This window comes from Podarcis cretensis (genome assembly GCF_951804945.1).
Source record: "Podarcis cretensis genome assembly, chromosome: 3".
In the NCBI taxonomy this organism is placed as follows: domain Eukaryota; kingdom Metazoa; phylum Chordata; class Lepidosauria; order Squamata; family Lacertidae; genus Podarcis; species Podarcis cretensis.
In genome coordinates, this window is record NC_137172.1 from 31,891,964 (window position 1) to 31,912,380 (window position 20,417).

At 42.6% G+C, this 20,417-nt stretch overlaps 1 protein-coding gene across 1 annotated transcript in view; it reads right to left on the reverse strand.

Moving 5' to 3' along the window:
• The window catches only part of LOC307212244 (calpain-8-like), a 41,612-nt gene extending 21,756 nt beyond the window's left edge, over positions 1–19,856 (reverse strand). The window contains exons 1-11 of the mRNA XM_079969387.1: positions 19,568–19,856; positions 14,654–14,723; positions 13,601–13,719; positions 13,086–13,219; positions 11,623–11,791; positions 10,478–10,561; positions 9,032–9,117; positions 6,031–6,105; positions 4,877–5,037; positions 2,116–2,291; positions 1,210–1,221 (exon numbers count right to left, since the gene is read on the reverse strand). Of these exons, the coding sequence (XP_079825513.1) occupies positions 1,210–1,221; positions 2,116–2,291; positions 4,877–5,037; positions 6,031–6,105; positions 9,032–9,117; positions 10,478–10,561; positions 11,623–11,791; positions 13,086–13,219; positions 13,601–13,719; positions 14,654–14,723; positions 19,568–19,804 (1,323 nt within the window). The 5' untranslated portion in view covers positions 19,805–19,856. The remainder of the gene's footprint in view (positions 1–1,209; positions 1,222–2,115; positions 2,292–4,876; positions 5,038–6,030; positions 6,106–9,031; positions 9,118–10,477; positions 10,562–11,622; positions 11,792–13,085; positions 13,220–13,600; positions 13,720–14,653; positions 14,724–19,567) is intronic.
• Positions 19,857–20,417: the final 561 nt, after the last annotated feature.

The following is a 20,417-nucleotide window of genomic DNA, read 5'->3' on the forward strand; positions in this document are numbered from 1 at the left end:
TAAGCTTCTCTTCCTGCGATGTGGTTTGTGCAATACAGTAGCAAACTGGAAGTGTGGGGAAGCACTACTACGTCTAAACACACACACACACACACACACACACACACAGAGTAGTAGTAGTAGTAGCAGCAGCAGCAGCAGCAGCAGCAGCAGCAGCGTAGCATGCATGGTTTTATACAACCACCACTCCGAAAGAAGTTCCTTGCTGGACCAGACCAAATGTCTACCTAGCCTACCATCCTGTTTCTGACAATGGCCAACCAGGTGCCTTCAAGAAGCCCACAAGCACAGAAAATAAAAGCAATAGCCCTTGGGGGGGGGGGTTGCCTCCAGCAACTGGTATCTGGAGGTATACTGACTTAGGGAAAATGGCGGGGGGGGGGGTTCTATTCAACCACCATGGCTAATAGCCACTGATAGGCCTCCTCCTTTTTTATTTTCTTTGTCTAAACCAGGCATAGGCAAACTCAGCCCTCCATATGTTTTGGGACTACAACTCCCATCATCCCTAGCTAACAGGACCAGTGGTCAGAAATGATGGGATCTGTAGTCCCAAAACATCTGAAGGGCCGAGTTTGCCTATGCCTGGTCTAAACTCATAGCCATCACGTGCAGCAGTTAAGCATCGTAAGTGTGTTCTGGGAAGTACTTCTTTTATCCATCCTGGGTCTAGGACAAGTCAATTTAATTGGGTGACCTTGACTTCTAATATTCTGATAAAATGTGGAAATTCTCTCCCAATCCCTATTTCTGTACCACACGATTTATTTGTTTTTAAACTTTAGTGTTCTTTTCTCCCCCTGCCCCACACCCAGCAAACTTAAATAAATAAATCCTTTATGAGCAATTATATGGGTTACATATAACCCTCCCCCGTGGTCAGTCCACATATGCTTGAGGTGTGGTGTGCTGAACCAACAAATCTGACATTCAGGAAAGCCTCCTTTCAAAGAAGCAATGTAATGGGAGATGAAAAGCACATTAAACACCTCTGAACTGCCATCTTAGGAACACTTTCCCCGCAAATAAGCCCTTAAGTTAAAAGTTTTCTTTCCTTCCTTCCAAAAATAGTCAGCATACACCCTTAGAAACCAAATGTCCCTCATATGTCAGCAGGGCAATTGTCAGTTTGGGGCACATCAGCCTTCAAGAAGCAGTAGATGATCTTTTTATTTTGGAGGATGCATATTTCCAGCACAGTTTATGTACCTCTTTTGGCATCTGCAAGAGACATATAAAGGGGAAGAGACATAAAGGCCTGGTGAAAGATGGTGGCTCTATATTTTTCACAAGCAGCTGGATGAAAAGTCTGGTCTGTTGTGCCTGGTGACCATCCTTTCCTGCACACTCAGCCAAAGATGAACCTTTCTCAGCAATATCTCTGCTCCAACTTAAACATTCCGTCATTTTTGCCAGGTTTGGTAATCTGAGGCCAATGCCAATTTCAGAGCATCTTAAGAGAATTTTTGTTATACAATCTGGTTGTGCACTGCACTAGTCTCCCCCACCAGGGATGGATTCATGTACATCAGCCTGCTTTGGCTTTGCATTCACAAGATTTGAGCCTTTTCAAGGTATTTCACAGCTGAGCTTTCAGGACGGAACTCTGAAGAATCTTGCTGAATGCAGAAAGCTGCTTTATGGCAAGGCATCTCTCCAGGTAGCTGAATGCTATTTATTCAGACCAGGAGCAGTATTTCCAACCAGCTACTGTGGGTTGAATCTGGAACCTTGTTTGAGCACAGCATGTGTTCCACCGCTATTTTGTGGCCCCACAGAATAAATGCACAGAGAGACGCAATGCTGTTATTTATCGGCACTCAGGCAGGTGTGGAGAACTGATGGCACACCAGCTGTTGATGGACTCCATCTCCCATTCACCTAGTCACAGGCCATGCTGTCTGAGGTTGATGGAAAGTGGAGCGGGGCAGAAAGTATCAGTGGCGTAGCGTGGGGGGTGCAGGGGGGGCCGGCCGCACCGGGCGCAACATCTGAGGGTTAGGGTTAGGGGGCGCAAATCCATGGGTTAGGGGGCACAAATTACTTGCCTTGCCCCGGGTGCTGACAACCCACGCTACGCCACTGGAAAGTATCAAGGAGCAATGAGTAATATACCTGATAAAGGGAGTAGCCAATACTGAGCAGCCCTTCCCCCATCCTCTTCTGCCTCCTACGGTTCTTCTGCATCAAGCCCACCAGGATGCTGCAACATGGTTCACTCCCACTTCCTGTGTGGTCGTCATCTGGCTCATCCAGCCTAATTTTAAACTGGGGGTTGGTCCAGTATGTTGCTGTAAAGGCAAAGGTAGAAATATATGTAAGAATCACCAGAGAAACGAGAGAGGGGTTTCTTTGCTGCTAATGCAACCAGGTTGAGCTGCAGGGAATTGTCCTTAAGAATGAACTGTACTTTGGCTTCCAGCCTGGCTTTCCCATTATATTTATATATTCTATGCTTCCTTCGACACCCCTGCCCAAGTATGCTATATATTTATTGCAGTTATAACGAATCAAGCTACTAAGAGACATTCCCTCGGGGGAGCGGTGACCAGCTCAAAGAGACTGCAGTCATTAACACAAACCCGTTATTTATCCTCAGGAGACTGTTACTGGGCCATTTCATATAAGATACAACTCTCGGGTTTGGCTTGAAAATGAATATTTTAAAATTAAAAAACCCAGTTATGAGTTATTCAGTTACAAGTATATTCAGGCCATTACATTGATGCTTCTGCATGGTCCCATACTACTTTTAAGTACACAATGACTTAAAAGGTACTAAGCTTAATTCTAATGAGTTATGGCCCTTCCCCATATCTTAGACCAAAATGTTAAGGAAGATGTATCCTATCAATAAAATTATCCCAAAATTGCATCCTGGGTCTCTTTCACTCCCACTTTTTAAGGTGGCCACCTTTCTTTCTCACTTTCTTCTCTAAAACCTCAGCGACTCTAGAAATAACTAAGACTGAGAAATGACTGGGTTTGATTGGTGACCCAAAAACTCGGAATGACACATACCCTGTGATATAATGAGAACAGACTGCATTCAGACATAACAGCAAACCATAACCTTGTTGTGATAAGAAAGCACACCGTGGTGGGGCTTGGGATTGTGCAGCCTTCCCTTCTTCACATATGAGGGGAAGAAAGGTGAAACCTTCACTCACAGTTTAAAACAAATCTGTTTCCTGTCTTGTCCACATGGAGAAGATTGTGGTTTGTGCAAACCATTGTTAGGTAACGAAACAGGGTATCAAACCAGGGTATCCCAGTTTCTTAACTATGGTCTGCACAAATCATTTCCTGCATTTAGACAAAACAGAAAAAGATGTTTTGTTTCCAAAAATGAAAGGAGAAAAAGCAGCTTCAAAATAATGTGAAGTGGGGGAGTGGTGATCCTAAGGCCCACTATGGCATGTTTGTGTTATGGTTGGTGTCTGAGTATGTCTGAAGCCATTAATTTCCCAGTTAAGAGAGATTTTATAACATGCTGATATTTTTCTCTTCTCTTCAGCTCTTTCCCAAACCATTTCAAAGCGGCATTCCACTGACACCAGCCCACAGTGAAATGTGGCATCGCTTCTATTCAAACAACTGTTCGTGATCTGTAATGTTTGAGTTTGAATGCTTTCATTATTATACCCAGATTACAGCACTGAACCTACCAAGGAATGGCTCTTACAAGTAAAATCACATGTTTTTTTAATTCTGCAGAAAAATGTTTTCCCACTTGAAGACTTTTTTAAAAATGCTTAATTAACGCACGCCATACTGCTATTCGTTTTAATTACATATTCAGGCTGGAGCCCCAAACAGCAATGGGTTTAGGAATTAATTTAGCATTCGACACATAAAAACAAAACAGTTATTTCTAGACTATTAATATATGCAATTTTATGGTAAATATTGCAGTTTGGTCCTTTTTATCACAGTTGTGCCATACTGAAAAATGAATGAGATGTATAACTAGAACTTAAAACACACACACACACACAACAGTAATGTATGAAAACAAAAATGAAAAGCAATAAAAATACTAACATGAACACTGCAAAGTAGAGTTTAACACTTGAATTTTGATGTTCCTGCCGTGCTGTTTTCCCAGCAGCAGCAATATTTGTTCTCAGCAGGACTAGGATGGAGCAGAGCAGAGCAGCAGTGAGCAGTGAGCAATGGGGAGCAGCAAGTCAGCAGTGGCAGGTATAGGTGTGCCTGCCGCCACCTGGGTGCAACCCCCACCCTTGCAGATGCTCTGCCATGCTCCATCCCAATCTTCACAAACGGCAGCACTGCCACAGGATGTAGAACGCCACAGCAGCAATGTCCCACCTCTTGTACTTTGACCAGATGGAAATGTGCACATCATGCATCACAGCTCAGTTTGAATCTAACCTATATCCGCCACAATGCAAGAAACCCAGACAGCATTTTGCTGAGGGAAACTGAACGAAAACAGTGTATAATTTGAGAAGACAAGATCAAAGAGCTTTTGTCTTTCTCCCATCAGGCCTTGTACATAGCAGGGAGACATACAACTAAACATACAGAGGAAAGCTCCCTCAGAACTACACAGCAGGTGCTACCTCACTAGAGATCATGCCAATCTGCCTGGTTGCTACGCAACACCTCCTCCACCACCATCACCTTGGTTAGCTGACTCATTGACAACAGAAATAACTCTTAAATTCCAAACTGAACAATCCCTGCTGTTGCACTTCCAACAGGCACTTGGGAAAGAGCCTGATCTACAATTGCCCCCATTGGCTCAAATAGTGAGACCACTGAAATATTTTACAGGCAGTCCTCCAGTACAAAAGCTTCCCCTGTCAACAATAGCTATGGCTAGTGATTGGCTTCTCCACGGTGACATTACCTGGGTAATTTTGGCACCCACCGGCTGTGGAGCCCCGTCTCCAGTTTCCGTTGAACAAAGTCATACCCCATTTGTGGACATGGTTGCTTGTCAGGGTGTCAGGAGTCAGGTTGCAGATCTCAAGCCTTGTGAAGTTCCTTTGAAAATCTGAAAAGGACATCCTGCCATAGGAGCAGAGCATATAAGAGTGCTTAGTGAGTCTGGAAGAAAGCCATTATCCACTTGCCATTGATTTATCTTCTACTGAGACAGCAGGCAGCAATAGCACGAGGGAATTATTTGGCGTTACAAAGCTCTGAAACTTCTAGGAATCCCCATCAATAATGGAAGGCCTACAAATTCTCAGTGATTAGTCTTCTTGCGTCCAGTCAGTCATGCTATCCTTAGCTCATACCAAATTAGAGTCTAGGACTCGCCATTCCCACATTACATTTCAAGGGCCAGGTCTAAGTTGCTAGGGATCCCAGGGCAATAAATGATAAAAGTCCCTCTCTTACCAACAGTTGTCATGACAGAGAAGAGCCAACTGCACTGCCAAATGACTGCAAAGAACAGCAGCCTAATAGCCTGGTCTACTCCACACATATATTTCTGCTGCCAGTGAAGGAAGATGTTGCATAGCAGTCTCTGAACACATGCAGAGTGTTTTTATCTTATCACTAAGCTGCAGTTGTCTGACTCAGCTTCTTATGCTTCTATGAGTTTTTTTGCCAGGAGTGTGTTGTGGGTGTTCATCCCATTTTTCCCCCCGATGCAAGTCCAACAAAAATCTTCACCACCACAACTGCTATTAGCCAATTGTCGCCACAAGGCATCATTGATGTATTACGGTATTTTAATATTTTGTTGGAAGCCGCCCAGAGTGGCTGGGGAAGCCCAGCCAGATGGGCAGGGTATAAATAATAAATTATTATTATTATAAATTATTATTGGAAGGGGGAGATTTTCATCAGGACTATGCGAGGAGGGAAAACATGAAAACCTCTCTCCTTATGTGCCACAGTCCTGACAAAAATCTGGCCTTCCTTCATCTGCTGTTAGCAATTAGAAGGCAAATGACACAGCACAAGTGATGCATTTAACATCACATCTAGTGTCACCCTCGCACTGCAGCATGTTTATCTACATTCTACTATTGATTGAAAGGTTCTTACCAAAATTCACCATCATCTGCCTGCTTATCCAGAGCTGCTTTCTGCTTGGGGTCAATATAATTCCATTGTGGAGCACTGCAGGGATAGGAGAGCATTACAAACCAAACATTTTGCCAGTACAAATTAAGCATGAAATAGTTGCATATGTGTATGAACGCAGTCCTATCTCTGAGCCCTGAGGGACCGAGGCTGGGAGGGCTGCCATGGCTGCAAGAAGGCCAGACAGGGCCCGTTGTAGCCATGGGAAAACTGGATGGGGCCCATCACAGCTGCGGGGGGGGGGGGGTGCCAGTACTGCGTACCAGTGAGTACTGCCAGAAAATGGAGAGTGTAATGCTGGTGGTCAACAAAAGAGGTTTAAACACTCTCTCAAGGCAAATCTAAATAAAATGTAGTATAAATACCAACAAATGGGAAACACTGGCCTGAGAGTGCTCCAACTGGAGAACAGCCTTTACCAAAGGTGTCATGGGCTTTGAAGACACTCGAACTCAGGACAAAAGGGAGAAACACGCTAAGAGGAAGGCATGCTTGGCAAATCCACATCGTGATCAACTCCTGCGCAGAAACCTATGTCCCCACTGTGGAAGCACGTATGGATGCAGAATCGGCCTTCACAGTCACTTACTGACTCACTGTTAAAACTGTGTTTATGGAAGACAATCTTACTCGGCTACAAGTGATCGCCAAAGAAGAAAGAAGACTGCCAGGGAAAAAACACTGGCTACAACTCCCATCAGTCCTCGCCATCGACTATGCTGGCTGGAGCTGATGGGAGTTAGAATCTCACAACATCTAGAGAACCACAGGTTCCACACTGCTGGATTAAAAGTCACATAAAGTGATAGAAAAGAAGTGTTAAACGTTTTATAACTTCTGACTTAAATCATTTTTATTGTATGATTTATTTTTAAAACTGAGCCCTTTTTGATGTGAGTATAATACCTGAAATCTAATCCTTGTTTATGTGCCTGCTGTTTGGCTGTTTTTTATATGATTATTTATCTACTGATATGGCATTATTCATGAGATACAGTAGTAAATTAAATCTGGAGTTGGGGATAAAGCAGAGACAATTCCTTATTTACTCTGGGGATACAAGGAACGCTCTGCTGAAAAGAAAAGAAATATTCTTGGAATCTCCACTACTCTAGGGAGATCCTGATCACATGCCTCTCAAATGAAAACGTTTTAAATTTCTGTAAATAATAAAAATAAACTTCCAGAGATGGTTTAAGGTACAGTTAATTCTGTTTCAGAGTAGGAACTGTTTCTTTGCCAGGTGTGCTGACCTCTGGAACTCTCTCCCTGGGGAAATAAGTCTTCTCCTGCTCACTGCTGGCCTTGAGATGCCAGTTAAAGACCTATTGATCTGCCCAGGCCTTTGGGAGTTAGGTCCCCAGGGACACAACAGATGGAAATGTTAAGACTGTAGCTCTGAAGTTTGTGTTTAGATTTTTAATGGTGATATGAAATATTTTGTAACGATGGATGACGGGAGCAAAGAGCAGTATACAAATCAATCCATCAGTCATTCAAATGGTGTTAAGAGTGCAATCCTATACTGTATATGCCTACCAGGAAGAAAGCCCTATTGAATTCAATGGGGCTAACTTCTGAGTATACATATATAGAATTGCACATGTATAGAACTGCATTTAATGTGCAGATTTTTTTAGAATACAAAATAGGGTGACATCTCAACACAAGTGGCTCCAGGGGAACAATTTTCATTGGGATCACTGCAAGGGTTAAACTCTTCCAATAATCCTGATAATTATCAGCCCCCACCCCCCACCCTTTACCTGGTGCTTACATTTATTTCAGTCATAGCTGTCAACTTTCCCCTTTTTTTAAGGGAAATTCCCTTATTCCGAATAGGATTCCTCGCAAGAAAAGGTAAAAGTTGACAGCTATGATTTCAGTATGCGCGTAAAATGCAAAGGTGTAGCTAGCCGTTGTGTCTAGCTCGGCCCCATGTTCAGCCGGGCTTAAGAATCCTCTTAGAAATACTCTTTTTCCTATATCTTTCTGCTCTACTATCCAGGCATGAAAAGCCATGGGTGTGAGTTAATAGATAGCCCTCCTAACTTATTAATATTACTTTCTTCCTTTCGGCTGTCATTTGATATATTAACTTTGCCAGATGCAATTTTAGAGGAACTTCATATGTTATACAGCAGAGCCAGTGACAATGTAAAAGAGATTGATAGCTCCTTTTTTCCCATCTCATTTCCAGGGCAACGTTCAAAAAATCAACACGAACATCTTCCCAGTCAGATGCCCACATTACAAATGCTTATAGAATGTGTGAATCTTACAGGTGGAGGACAGAATTCAGCTAGTGTGTGGTAATTGTGCTAAGGAGACTTGGGTTCAAATCCCTGCCTTGAAGCCCTCAGAGTGACTGGATCAACCACCACATCTCATTCTAATTTACCTCATGGAGCTGCTATGGAACTAACGTGGGATAATCTCCTGAACTCCTAGGAGAAGGGTGGGGTACATATTCAAAAAATAAATAAATCAAGGATAGGGAACTTGTGGCCCTCCAGACCCAAACTCCTATCATCTATAAGAACTAGCCATGACGTCTGGGACTGATGGGGGTTTGAATCCAACAAGATCTGGACAGTGGCAGATTCCCCATCACTGATGTAGATGAATAAATGGCATTTCAGGATTAATATACAAGCATTGGGGTTGGGGTGGGTGTGTGACAATCTGAAGATGACCCGGGACAAAGGATGTAAGAAAGCATTGCTTTCCATTTCATCCTGTGTTTGTCTCAACTGGCACTGTTTCCATTCTGCCGCAGTTCATCTTCTGCCCCAAAATACATTATTCATCTCACTGTCTGCTGTGTTACATTGTATTTACATTATTCTACCCCATTCAGTGCAAAGGATGCATAATGCAAAAGGGGGAAACAGAATCAACTGCATATCATTTGCGTACTGATAGCAACAGTGAATACTGATATATACTGATAATAATATACTTATCACTCCAGGCCCCAGTCCACTCCACTTCGCCCCATGGATTTCTTAACCTGACTAATTTCTCCGGATGGCTGCGGTAGTTAACCTGTGGGAAGCACCACAAACAGAACATCAAGACTTTATAATCCCCCTCAGTGTTGCCATCCTGTTAGATGACAGTCCTGTTTAGAAAACATCCTGTGAGAGCCAGTGTGGTGTAATGGTTAGAGTGTGGAACCTTGGAGACAAAGGTTAAAATCCCCCCTCAGGCCCTGAAGCTCACAGTCATCACCTCTCAGCCCCACCTACCTCACAGGGTTGTTGTGAGGATAAAATCGGGAGGGGGAGGAGATCCATGTGCACCAGCTTAAGCGACTTGGAGGAAAAGGCGGTATATAAATATAATAAATAAATCCATTAAGAACAAAAGCAATGGATGCAAAAGCCGCAGCCTATGGCAAGTTTCTTAGTGCTACCGCAAAACTCAAGAACTCATGAATTGGATTTTATGGGACACGCTGTACAATCCCTGAAACAGCAAGGTTTCCCCAGACACAAATTTTCTGAAAAACCTCCAGGGACTTCCACACAGTCCCCAGAAACCTGTTCCTTTAACCAGCTATTTTTAAATGTACCCAGCTCATCCATTGGGTAGATGGAAGTTTTGTCCAAAACATCAGCCCTAAAATGCTGGTTTTTCACCTTCATTGCATTTCTACAGATAAGTTATGGGTTTTATTGTTATGTTCTGTTTTTGAAACCGCTTTGCAAACTTCAGCCTTAAAGTGTGCTGTAAGTTTTTAGAGGCAGGGTTAAAAGGAGTGCACTTTCACAAACTACTTGTGCCATTTAGTATTGTTAGGAGTTTGTGAGTGCCAGACCACTATAACCTCCAGATCAACCAAAGGTTAGAATTAATCAGTTATTGGTATGTTAAAATTTGGGTGCCAGATTAAGCCCAATCTGTGTGTGGCTTCAACTGTGTGCTAGACAATGCTAATCCCCTGGAATCAACAAATGTTGAAAGCTAATTAAGCAAAGCTAAATTCCTTGTGAGGTTATAGCCTGGGGGATGGAGCAATTAAGACTCCTCTCAGAGTTAGTTAGAAGATAAGCCCAGAGTTTAGAGAGGTTAGAGTGAGGAGTCATATGAGCCAGAAGCTGGAGAAAAGCTGCAGCCAGGCAGAGAGCCATACCTGGTGTCTGTTTTGGATCTATGGAAGGAGAAAGACCTCTTGGAGTGAACTCCTCCATCCTAGACTCAGTTTGTATATATGTGTAAATAAACCATATATCATAAAGATACCTCTGTCTCCACTGTGCCTCATTTTCCAAAAGGAAACAAATACCCTGGAACCTTGCACTGCTCAGACACTTGGGGTGCTGTGCAACAGTATTAATTTCATGACAGTTCAGTTTGTTAAAGCTCACACACAGAGCCACACACACACACACAATATTTTTACCTCTTCCGCTCCAGTAACAGAATAAGCATGACCTTTGACCAGCTTCAGACTTGTGATTGCTTCTGTTTCAGCTGCACTGGTTATCTAGGGCATATAAAATTATTTTAAAAACACAACACGGTGGTTTAAAATCCTAGAAGTGATTCGCTGGGGTCGGGCAGAGCTACTTTGCTAACTTCCCAGGAGGTGGTTACAGATAGGTAGCCGTGTTGGTCTGCCATAGTCAAAACAAAAAAAATTCCTTCCAGTAGCACCTTAAAGACCAACTAAGTTAGTTCTTGGTATGAGCTTTCGTGTGCATGTGTGTATCTGAAGAAGTGTGCATGCACACGAAAGCTCATACCAAGAACTAACTTAGTTGGTCTTTAAGGTGCTACTGGAAGGAATTTTTTTTGTTTTCCCAGGAGGTGGGTCTCTGCTGCTTACTAGGAGGGGCAAGGAGCTGTGGAGGTTGCACAGTGCAAACACACGTGCCCCACTAGTGCATTTGGCTTTCCCAGTAAGCAACACCAGCCCACCAGCCAGGAAGCTAGCACACTGACTCCACCTGGTGAGCTCCTTCTGAATCATAGAGTTGTAAGGGGGCTTGTAGGCTATCTAGTCCCACTTCCTGCTCAGTGCAGGAAATCAAATGTACATGCTGGAACATCTACAAGAGATGTCTGTCTGGCCTTTGCTTGAATACCTCCAGCGAGGGAAAGCCCACTGCCCCTTTAGATAATTGGTTCCATTATCAAACTTCTATTTCCATCGATAGATTTTTTCTCATATTCAGCCAGGCTCTACCATCCTATAACTTAAACTCTTTAGATCTAGTCCTGACTGCTGCCCCCTCACCAACCCAGGAACAGAGAGAACAAGTCTTTGTCCTCTTCTATGTGAGCCCATCAGTCATCTCCATGCTAAACATTCTCTCCTCATGGGACTTGTTTTCCAAACCCCTGACTAAAGACCAAGTGTGGATGCAACTTTTGTCAAAACACCAAGTGCATTTTTCTAGCTGTAGGACTCGATGCTGCTTCCCTAAAGTGGGACAATTGCTGTTCCAAGTTCCTAACACAAATATCTGCTGCTAGCATTCTGTCACTTCACCACAACATAGGTTGGAGCACAGAAAAACGATGATGATGATGCCAGTAACTCACATCAATGGAGCAACCCAGCAGTGAGCCGGCTTGCAGGGCCTTCTGGATGATTTGATACAGGTCGGATGGAGCTTTTCTCAGATCATATGATTCAGAGATGCCACCAGTGAAATCTTCAAAACCTTCTACAGTAGATCCTCCAGCGAGAGCCTCATATGAGCCATTCAGCCTGCAGTATGGATGGTAAAGAAATTTGTCTATCCACACTTCTCTGTTTTTGAAACTTTGCACTTCTCTAAATTTTGAAATGCGGCTCTCCAATCAAAATATGTGTACAAGAATGTGCACATTAGTGGGGGGAAATGTGCAAAAAAAATGTGTACATGAAAGGAGATAACATGCAAAAATGAATTCTATTAGATGAACATTCATTGCAAAAACCCATATCCTAGGCAAATTTTGTGTATATTAGGAGAAATGTGTTTGGAAATATTAATGCAAACTGGGTCAAAAACAACAACAACGAACTTGCAATGTATGTGGAAATGGAGCAAACTGCATTTAGGACTGGAAAAATGAGAACCTAAAACAAGCCAAAACTAACAGCCTTGCCAATTACTAACCTACAGTGCAGAAAAAAGCATGAGGGCAATCTCCACACATGCACACGTCATACAGATTAAATAAGACAATTTCTCTGCCTCCCACCACATTCCCTAAATCTGCTGCAGGGGGTGAAGGGACCCCTCAGGGCAGATTTAGTGGGGACACAGGGATTGCAGAGGGATGGGGAATAGAAATAGCTTCCCTACCTATACAATGTCATGGAATTCTACTCAATATTGATCCAGAGCAGGTTCCAATGTATAGTTAGCAGAGTAAAAACTTAAACATTTTGCAGGACTCCCCAAAAATAGACCAGAGGCAGATGTATTTCATCCAGAGCTACTGAAGGCAAATGAGCATAATGGTCACAAATCCAATACGTTCATGATTGGCACTGTCCATAAGAAATCCAGTTTCAGCAGTCTTAACTTAAACTTACAATAAGACTAAACCTTAATGCTATGTGCAGAACACCACACCAGAAGGGAGATAGAAAGAGAAAGTGAAACACAGGCTCCTCTGGCCTCTTATTATAGTCAGCATGACCTTGACAGAAGAGATAACAGAACCAGTTTAAGCCAGCTGTACTCAGCTTCTCTGAAGGTATAACCCAAACATCATGAACCTTTCTGCTAGTTCCTTTCACATAGAGAAGCTTCTGGAAACTTCTTGAATTAATTAGAACAGGAAAGATCTCTACACATCAAATCAATACTTTCTGCATTAAGAAATGAAAACTGACATTCAAGTGATGAAAACCTTACCATCAGCTGAGCAACACTGTTGACTACAGCCCTATATTTCACCCAGTGAAAAATTCACTGGTAGCATTAGGCACTGTGCAGAAAGTAGTCTGTGACTGACAGGCCTCATGACAGCTGCCTCCATTGAGCAAAATCTGAGAATCATTTGCTTACTTGGCATAGGCCTTCTCCAACAGGGCACTCCAGAACTCACTGCCTTCTTCAGAGTGCAGGAAAAGGAGCTGCCCGTTTTTGGTGGGGAGCCGGTCATCCACAACAACGTCCACCCACTCTCCGTACTGCCAGAACTGACAAAAAAAGGGGGGGGGAGAGGGAAAGCTCACGTATTGAATATCAGGCCATCAAAGGCACTTCAAGCTGGATTCAACATATAAAATCATGAGGCATAGCTAACCACTTTTTACACAATGCTTTATCTTTTCTTATACAAATAACGTTTAAGTTTGCTGAGTGAAGTCATATAGAGAGCTGGAATATCTGGCTGAGGTTGGAGAGAAGAAACAGTTTCTGCTTGGTTTATATCTTGCCTATACTATACACACAGAAAAGTATGCAAACACATGATGGGCAAAGTCCTTCTGCCTTTTCCAGGACATGATTCTGGTTTTACATTGTTGACTACTTTTGCTTAAGTGTCTCCTACTCTATAAATAATATGGAAGAGATACCTGGAAGTGAAAAATCCCAGCGTAGTTCTTCTGGAAGCTCTGATCTTTGGGAACAACTCGGCTTAAAATTTCTTGATCCAATGTGAGAGATGCGATAGCTGCCAAAAGCCAGCAGTCTCCTGGAAGAATCAGATTCAATGGGAGAATTGGACATTGTAGCATATGAACCTATTAATGCTTTCGTTGCTGTCACATTATGGAAACGTCTCATTTCTGTCACCGCCATAAGGAACTTGCCCTGTGTTTCAAATGGGCTTGCTGATTTGTTACACTTTAAGGCATTCAACAAGTACATGTGGCAAGGATACAGAAATTTAAACTTATTTTAAATGGCATGCGCTGTAAAATAATGTTTTTTAAAAGGGCCCTTGGCATTTGAAAGCTTTAGCAGGAGTATTAACCTATGTGTACAGAGGCAAACAGCCTTTGAAGATCCACTTTAAACCATGTTATTCTGAAAGATTATGGATGTGATTCTGCATTTAAGGCAAAGCTTTTAAGGCTAAGCTTTTCTTTTCCTTGTGTGTTCTGTTTTTTTTTTATTATTATAATAATAATAAAAAGCAGGTTGTTTGTACAATATATGGAAAGCAGCCTGAGTCTTTCAAGTTCTCTTGAGAGTTGCCAGGCTGATATTTCCACTAATTTTTGTTATTGACAAAGAGACAAAGTTTAATGAAAGAAACCCTTAGAGACAGCCTGTCTCTTATTCCTCTAAATTAGACAGGGCATGCTAGTTTTGAATGAATGAAAAAAGAAAAAAACCTGACACAGAAGATGAAAATGAGGGTGAAACCTGCCTCAGCTTCCTAGACTAGTCATTGGGGGGCATGTGCAAAAGAAGCAATAAAGTTCGGGTTCAAGTGACATGTTTTACGTCCTAGATTCATATTGCTTCTTTGATATTTATTTGCTCGACTTATCTGGAGCTTCGTCTTTGCACTCACCTTTTTACATCTAATTAAAACATGTATGGTTTGGTGTTTGTGATGGTTCCCTCCTTCCCCTAACACCACAGAAGACAGCAAGGGGAAGTGCTATTCAGTTACTTACCCAGTTCCCCTTGACAAATATCTGTACGAGTGGCTCCTCCCACAATGAACTGAGGGTTGGGGACTAGCTCCTGAAAACAAAAATGAATTAAATATTACATTTGCATGCACACCATTTCTCAAAATCCTGTACCTAACTTGTGATGTTTTAGCATCTTCGTCACCTGCAGATTTCCACTGAAACTGAGCTCTTCCTACAAATTCAGTTTTGCTCAAATGCACTACTAAAAGGTTATCACAATTACCTCTGCTAAGATTGGGGGAGAAATTCCATTCTGGTTTTGCATTTAAATGTGAACCTACCTAATCAGCATGTTGCAGGGGTACCAACTGGAATAAAATATTGTGGGGGCCCAGGTAAGCCCCGCTCTGCATAAGCGATCACATGACACAGACACTATTTCAATGGCAATGCACATCAACTTTGTGGGGGCCTGGCCCCCTCAAATATTTTATTGTGGTGGCTGAAGTCCCCACAACCCCTAGAAGTTGGCTTCTATAGCATGTTGGTTGGGAGAAGGAGCTTCCAACCTAATGGAATCTGGATTCAAAGACAGAAGTTCTTGGACTGAACTGATTGCTTGCTACTTGAGTGCAATGTGTTACTTTGTTACTTTGTAATATTTAATTGTAACTAGTTTTAAGACTGTTCTGCAGTAATGCTTTCAGATTCATTATTGGGGTGGAAAGCTCAATTATTTCTACGTAAGTTCCAGATCAGGAATTCAGCTGAGCCACTCTAACAAAAAGACCAGAGCATCATTGATGACACCGCTTAAAACATCAAGATAATTGAAAAATTTAGCTCTGGTTGATTTGTTGAGGTTAAAAATAATGATCAGCACACATTCTTAAAATTGCAATTCTATGCATACTTACCTAGGAGTTAGCTCCACTGTACACAGTGGGTATTACATTTGAGGAAACATGCATAAGCTTGCATTCTTTGTCTATTCAGCATAATGGTTCACATAATTGTAGGCAGGTGCGTAAGGTCTCATTATTTTACTTTCTAAGAAACAAAGGGCTCATGAAAATATTTCTTTCGATGTGCCATTCTGTCTTATTCTAAAAAATGATATCGAAACTGAAATTTGGAATCCTCAGCAGTGCTGCAAAATAATGACTATTTCTCTGCACTACAATTCTGAAGGTCCTCGCTCCCAGGACTGTCACCACCACTACAGTAGTACCTCGGATTACATACGCTTCAGGTTACAGACTCCGCTAACCCAGAAAGAGTACCTCGGGTTAAGAACTTTGCTTTAGGATGGGAACCAAAACCGTGCTCCGGCGGCGCGGCAGCAGCAGGAGGCCCCATTAGCTAAAGTGGTGCTTCAGGTTAAGAACAGTTTCAGGTTAAGAACAGACCTCCGGAACGAATTAAGTACTTAACCCGAGGTACCACTGTATTCTCTTTTCTGGAATAGTTTGAAGCAATGTACAAAATTAAAAACACAAAACAATCAATAAAAATGCAATCCATTGAACAAACTACCAACAGCACCACTAAAAGCTGCATAAAAACCTAAATGTTTAGGAGCGGATATAAAGCAGCAGGTCTAAAATCAAACATGAACAGCCTGTTGAAATTCCTGTCAAATCCACACAAACACTCCAAAGGAGTTTGTTAAAAGGAAAAGGAAAAGAAAGAAACTTCCTCTTGATGAAGAAGAAGAAGAAGAAGAAGAAGAAGAAGAAGAAGAAGAAGAGGAGGAGTTTGGATTTGATATCCCGCCTTTCACTCCCTTTAAGGAGTCTCAAAGCGGCTAACATTCTCCTTTCCCTTTCTCCCCCACAACAAACACTCTGTGAGGTGAGTGGGGCTGAGAGACTTCAAAGAAGTGTGACTGGCCCAAGGTCACCCAGCAGCTGCATGTGGAGGAGCGGAGACGCGAACCCGGTTCCCCAGATTACAAGACTACCGCTCTTAACCACTACACCACACTGGCTCTGATCCAGGCATATGGCATGCTGTTCTAAATGTAGGTGAAAGACGGCAGGTGGTAGATTGTTCTGGGAATGGGGAGAAGCCAAGGTGTCACAGTTTTTGAGAGAGAAGTTTTCATTTCCCATGTAGCTGTAACTGGAAGACTCTCTGAGTCACACTATCAGGAGATGAGTTGCTGTTATTATTATGAGAGGTATTTTGTGTTTTCATTTTGTATCTTTATGCTGTAAACCGGCCTGTGATCTTCAGATGAAGGGTGGTACATAAATTTTAATAATACTGTACAGTGGTACCTCGGGTTAAGAAACTGTTCTTAACCTGAAGCACCACTTTAGCTAATGGGGCCTCCTGCTGCCACCACGCCGCTGTTGCATGATTTCTGTTCTCATCCTGAAGCAAAGTTCTTAACCTGAGGTACTTTTTCTGGGTTGGCGGAGTCTGTAACCTGAAGCGTCTGTAACCTGAAGCGTATGTAACCCGAGGTACCACTGTAGTTAAAATACAACATAACACAGTAAGAACCAGCATTAGAATACTGATTACGCTGATAACAGCCCCGGGGTCAGCCTCATCTGCAGTGCTGCAGCTGTGAGAAAAACAAGACCGTCTTGGGGTGTTCATACCATGAACCCCTCCATCGTAGGCTCAGGTTGTATATATGTGTAAATAACCTATGTATCACAAAGACACCCCCATTTCCACTGTGCCTCATTTCCAGAAGGAATCACGAAGCCTGGATAAATGCTTGGAACCCCATACAGCTCAGAGATTGGGGAGGCACACAACAATACTGAAAATAAGCTGAAACTGCTTTCCTGAGAAACAGTCGCATGTTTTTTATTGTTCTGTTCTTCATTCACATTGCATTCAAATCTTTCTTAAGTGCCTGGAGAGTAAAAGCCTTTCTAAGGAGGTGTTTGTTCCTTGATTGTTTCATTAAAAAATGTAGTAAAAACTGCATATGCAATTTCACTGAACAGTAAACTATATGAAGGCAACTGAAGACACACACCCCATTCCATCCCCCCTGCTGTTGACAAGAGACCTCTGCACTATCTGAAAATGCTTCCAAAACGAAAGAGAAGATTAGGAATGGCTTTCAGCCAGACCTCATGACATTTCACATCGCCGTGCACACATAAAGAAACTTAGAAGAAGGGCTCAGTGGCTTTGCATGCAAAAGTTCCCAGGCCCAATTCTCAGCATTGGTCCAGGAAGAACAGTGACTCTCCTTCATCTGAAATGTAGTACTGCCAGTTAATATATACTGAGCAAGATGGATCGATGGTCTGACTCAGTAAAAGGCAGCTTCCTATGGTTATGTGATCTACGAAACTGTGCGAGAGAGTCAAGAGAAGGAAAAGACAATGAAACTGAAGTCAAAGGAAAGCGATTGAAAAGAACATTGGGGGGGAATGTACTTGGCAAAAAAAAAAGAGGTAACTACAGTGGTACCTCAGGTTAAGTACTTAATTCGTTCCGGAGGTCCGTACTTAAGCTGAAACTGTTCTTAACCGAAGCACCACTTTAGCTAATGGGGCCTCCTGCTGCTGCTGCGCCGCCAGAGCACGATTTCTGTTCTCATCCTGAAGCAAAGTTCTTAACCTGAAGCACTATTTCTAGGTTAGCGGAGTCTGTAACCTGAAGCATATGTAACCTGAAGCGTATGTAACCTGAAGCGTATGTAACCCGAGGTACCACTGTATTATTAAAGAGAGCTTGGTTTTTTAAGCTACTTTCATTTCTTTTGCAATTTGGCTTTGAAATAGGAATAGTATGCGGTCTTGCAAATGCGCAAACAAAATGGCCTGATCTGCAGCTCGTGGACTAATGGGATCAGAACTTTGCTGTCCACCAGATTTTGCATTCCTCCCAATGTTGGGGTGCAGTTCTCAGTAGTTGTGATACAGGGCTTGTCCACACTTAAGCTTGCCCCGTGCCTAGAAAGTTTGGGTCTGAGCTGTTTCCCCCTTGCGCCACTCCTTTCCCAGGGAAAACCAGCTCTTTAACAAATGGCAATCCACACCAAAAACCCGATTGTCATTTGCTCTGAGTGCTAATGTATGGCTTTCCCTGGGGGTGGGAGAAATCAGCGGGACAAGATGATAAGCCCACTCAGGAAGATGCCTCACTGAGTTCAATGGGACTTACTCTCAATAAAATAGGTAAAGGATTGCAGTCTAAATACACGTTTTGAAAGAAAATGGGGATAAATATTTTGAGAGAAAATACTAATTTAAGAAGGGGGAAATGCATTAAATACATATTTAAACAGTATTTTCAGAGGATTTGAAGACTAATGCAGAAACAGAGCAGAATGGAATTACATCTAAAAACCTGCAAAAATGATACACACAGAGAAAGGTTTTCCCTCCCCGTTTTGACAGTTAATGTGCCATCAATGTGCCTTTGAAACAGTATCTCTAATAGCACAGCGAAGTTTAAGCTTATTAAAACCTCAGAAATTGGCAGAAGGAAATCCCCAAAGAATATGTTTCCAGGCATTCTCAACACTGAATGTTGCCAGATGTCCCTTTTTCCAGACCACCACAATCTCAAGAACATAATAAATGGCTCTAATTTTCACCCACTATATTTCCATGCAATATGTTAAATGTCCCTTAATCCAGATATTGCCACTCCAAAAGCATCCCTGATTTTAGATGCTCTGGTTGACAACCTTATCAGTCCCGAAAGGACAAACCATTGGAGAAGAAACTTCAGCATTTCTATTCTTGTTTACATCTGCAAGATCAAGATGATGGCCACTAGAGAAACATTAAAACAAACTCTATCTAGGGTTCAAAGTAAAATGACTATATAATAATTTGGATTTCTTCTTGCAGGCCGATACCTTTGCTTTTTTGCATACTATTACAATCCTTGTGAGTCTGAAGATGACACTTGGATGAATGAAATGTTATCTGAACCTGACTGATTATGAACACAATGTAAAAATCTTACCGGAGGTCGTTTCCAGATAATGCCCTGAGTTTTGGGTGAATAAGGCCCCAGATCCCTGTAGCCAAGAACAGAAGGGCAGGCGGGAAATTCCTCGTCTTTGAAGAGAATGCCAGACTGTAAGCACTGCCTCTTCAGAGCTTCAAAATCCTGTTTTAAGTATTTCACGGCATTCTGGTTGGAGCCCAGGCCTTTCAGGGCTTCCTTCTCCCTGGCCAATTTAATCGCCACGTTTGCCATAGCGAGGCAGAAGGACACAGCAGGTCTTAAAGCCTAAATGCAAGGTGGAAAGTGTGGCCAGGTGAGGGTGGAATGAGCAAGCACATTACGCCGTGCAACACCCTCGAAGAAGGAGGAAACATTCAAAGGTAAATATGTACACAAGAGGGAAAGGGTCAGGACGATGGAAGCGAAAGGCAGAGAAAGGGAATATTCCAGTGGCTGTAGCATTTATTCAGTATCCTCCCTTTGTACGAGGAGCAGATACTAGCTTTCTAGTCAACTGTTGAATTTTAAGATGTGTATAGGAGAACTGAGACTTTTGCAGGTAGGGAAACAAGCCAGTCAAGGTGAAGGGGAGTAAAGCTTGCTGGACGATTCAGGACAGCCCATAGAAAGTGCTCCTTCACAAAGCACATAGTTAAACTGTGGAATGTTCTCACTCAAAGAAGGAGTTACGGTGGCAAACCTGGGTGGCTTTAGAAGAAGATCAGACCAATTCATGGAGAATAAGGTGCAAGCCTGGGCAGTGTGTATGGGCCTCCCAAATGACAAGATCCGCCCCCATCTGCCTTGCTGATGTGGTCCAAAGGAAAGCAGAGCAATATGTTTCGCACCAGTTTAGCTGTAGGAG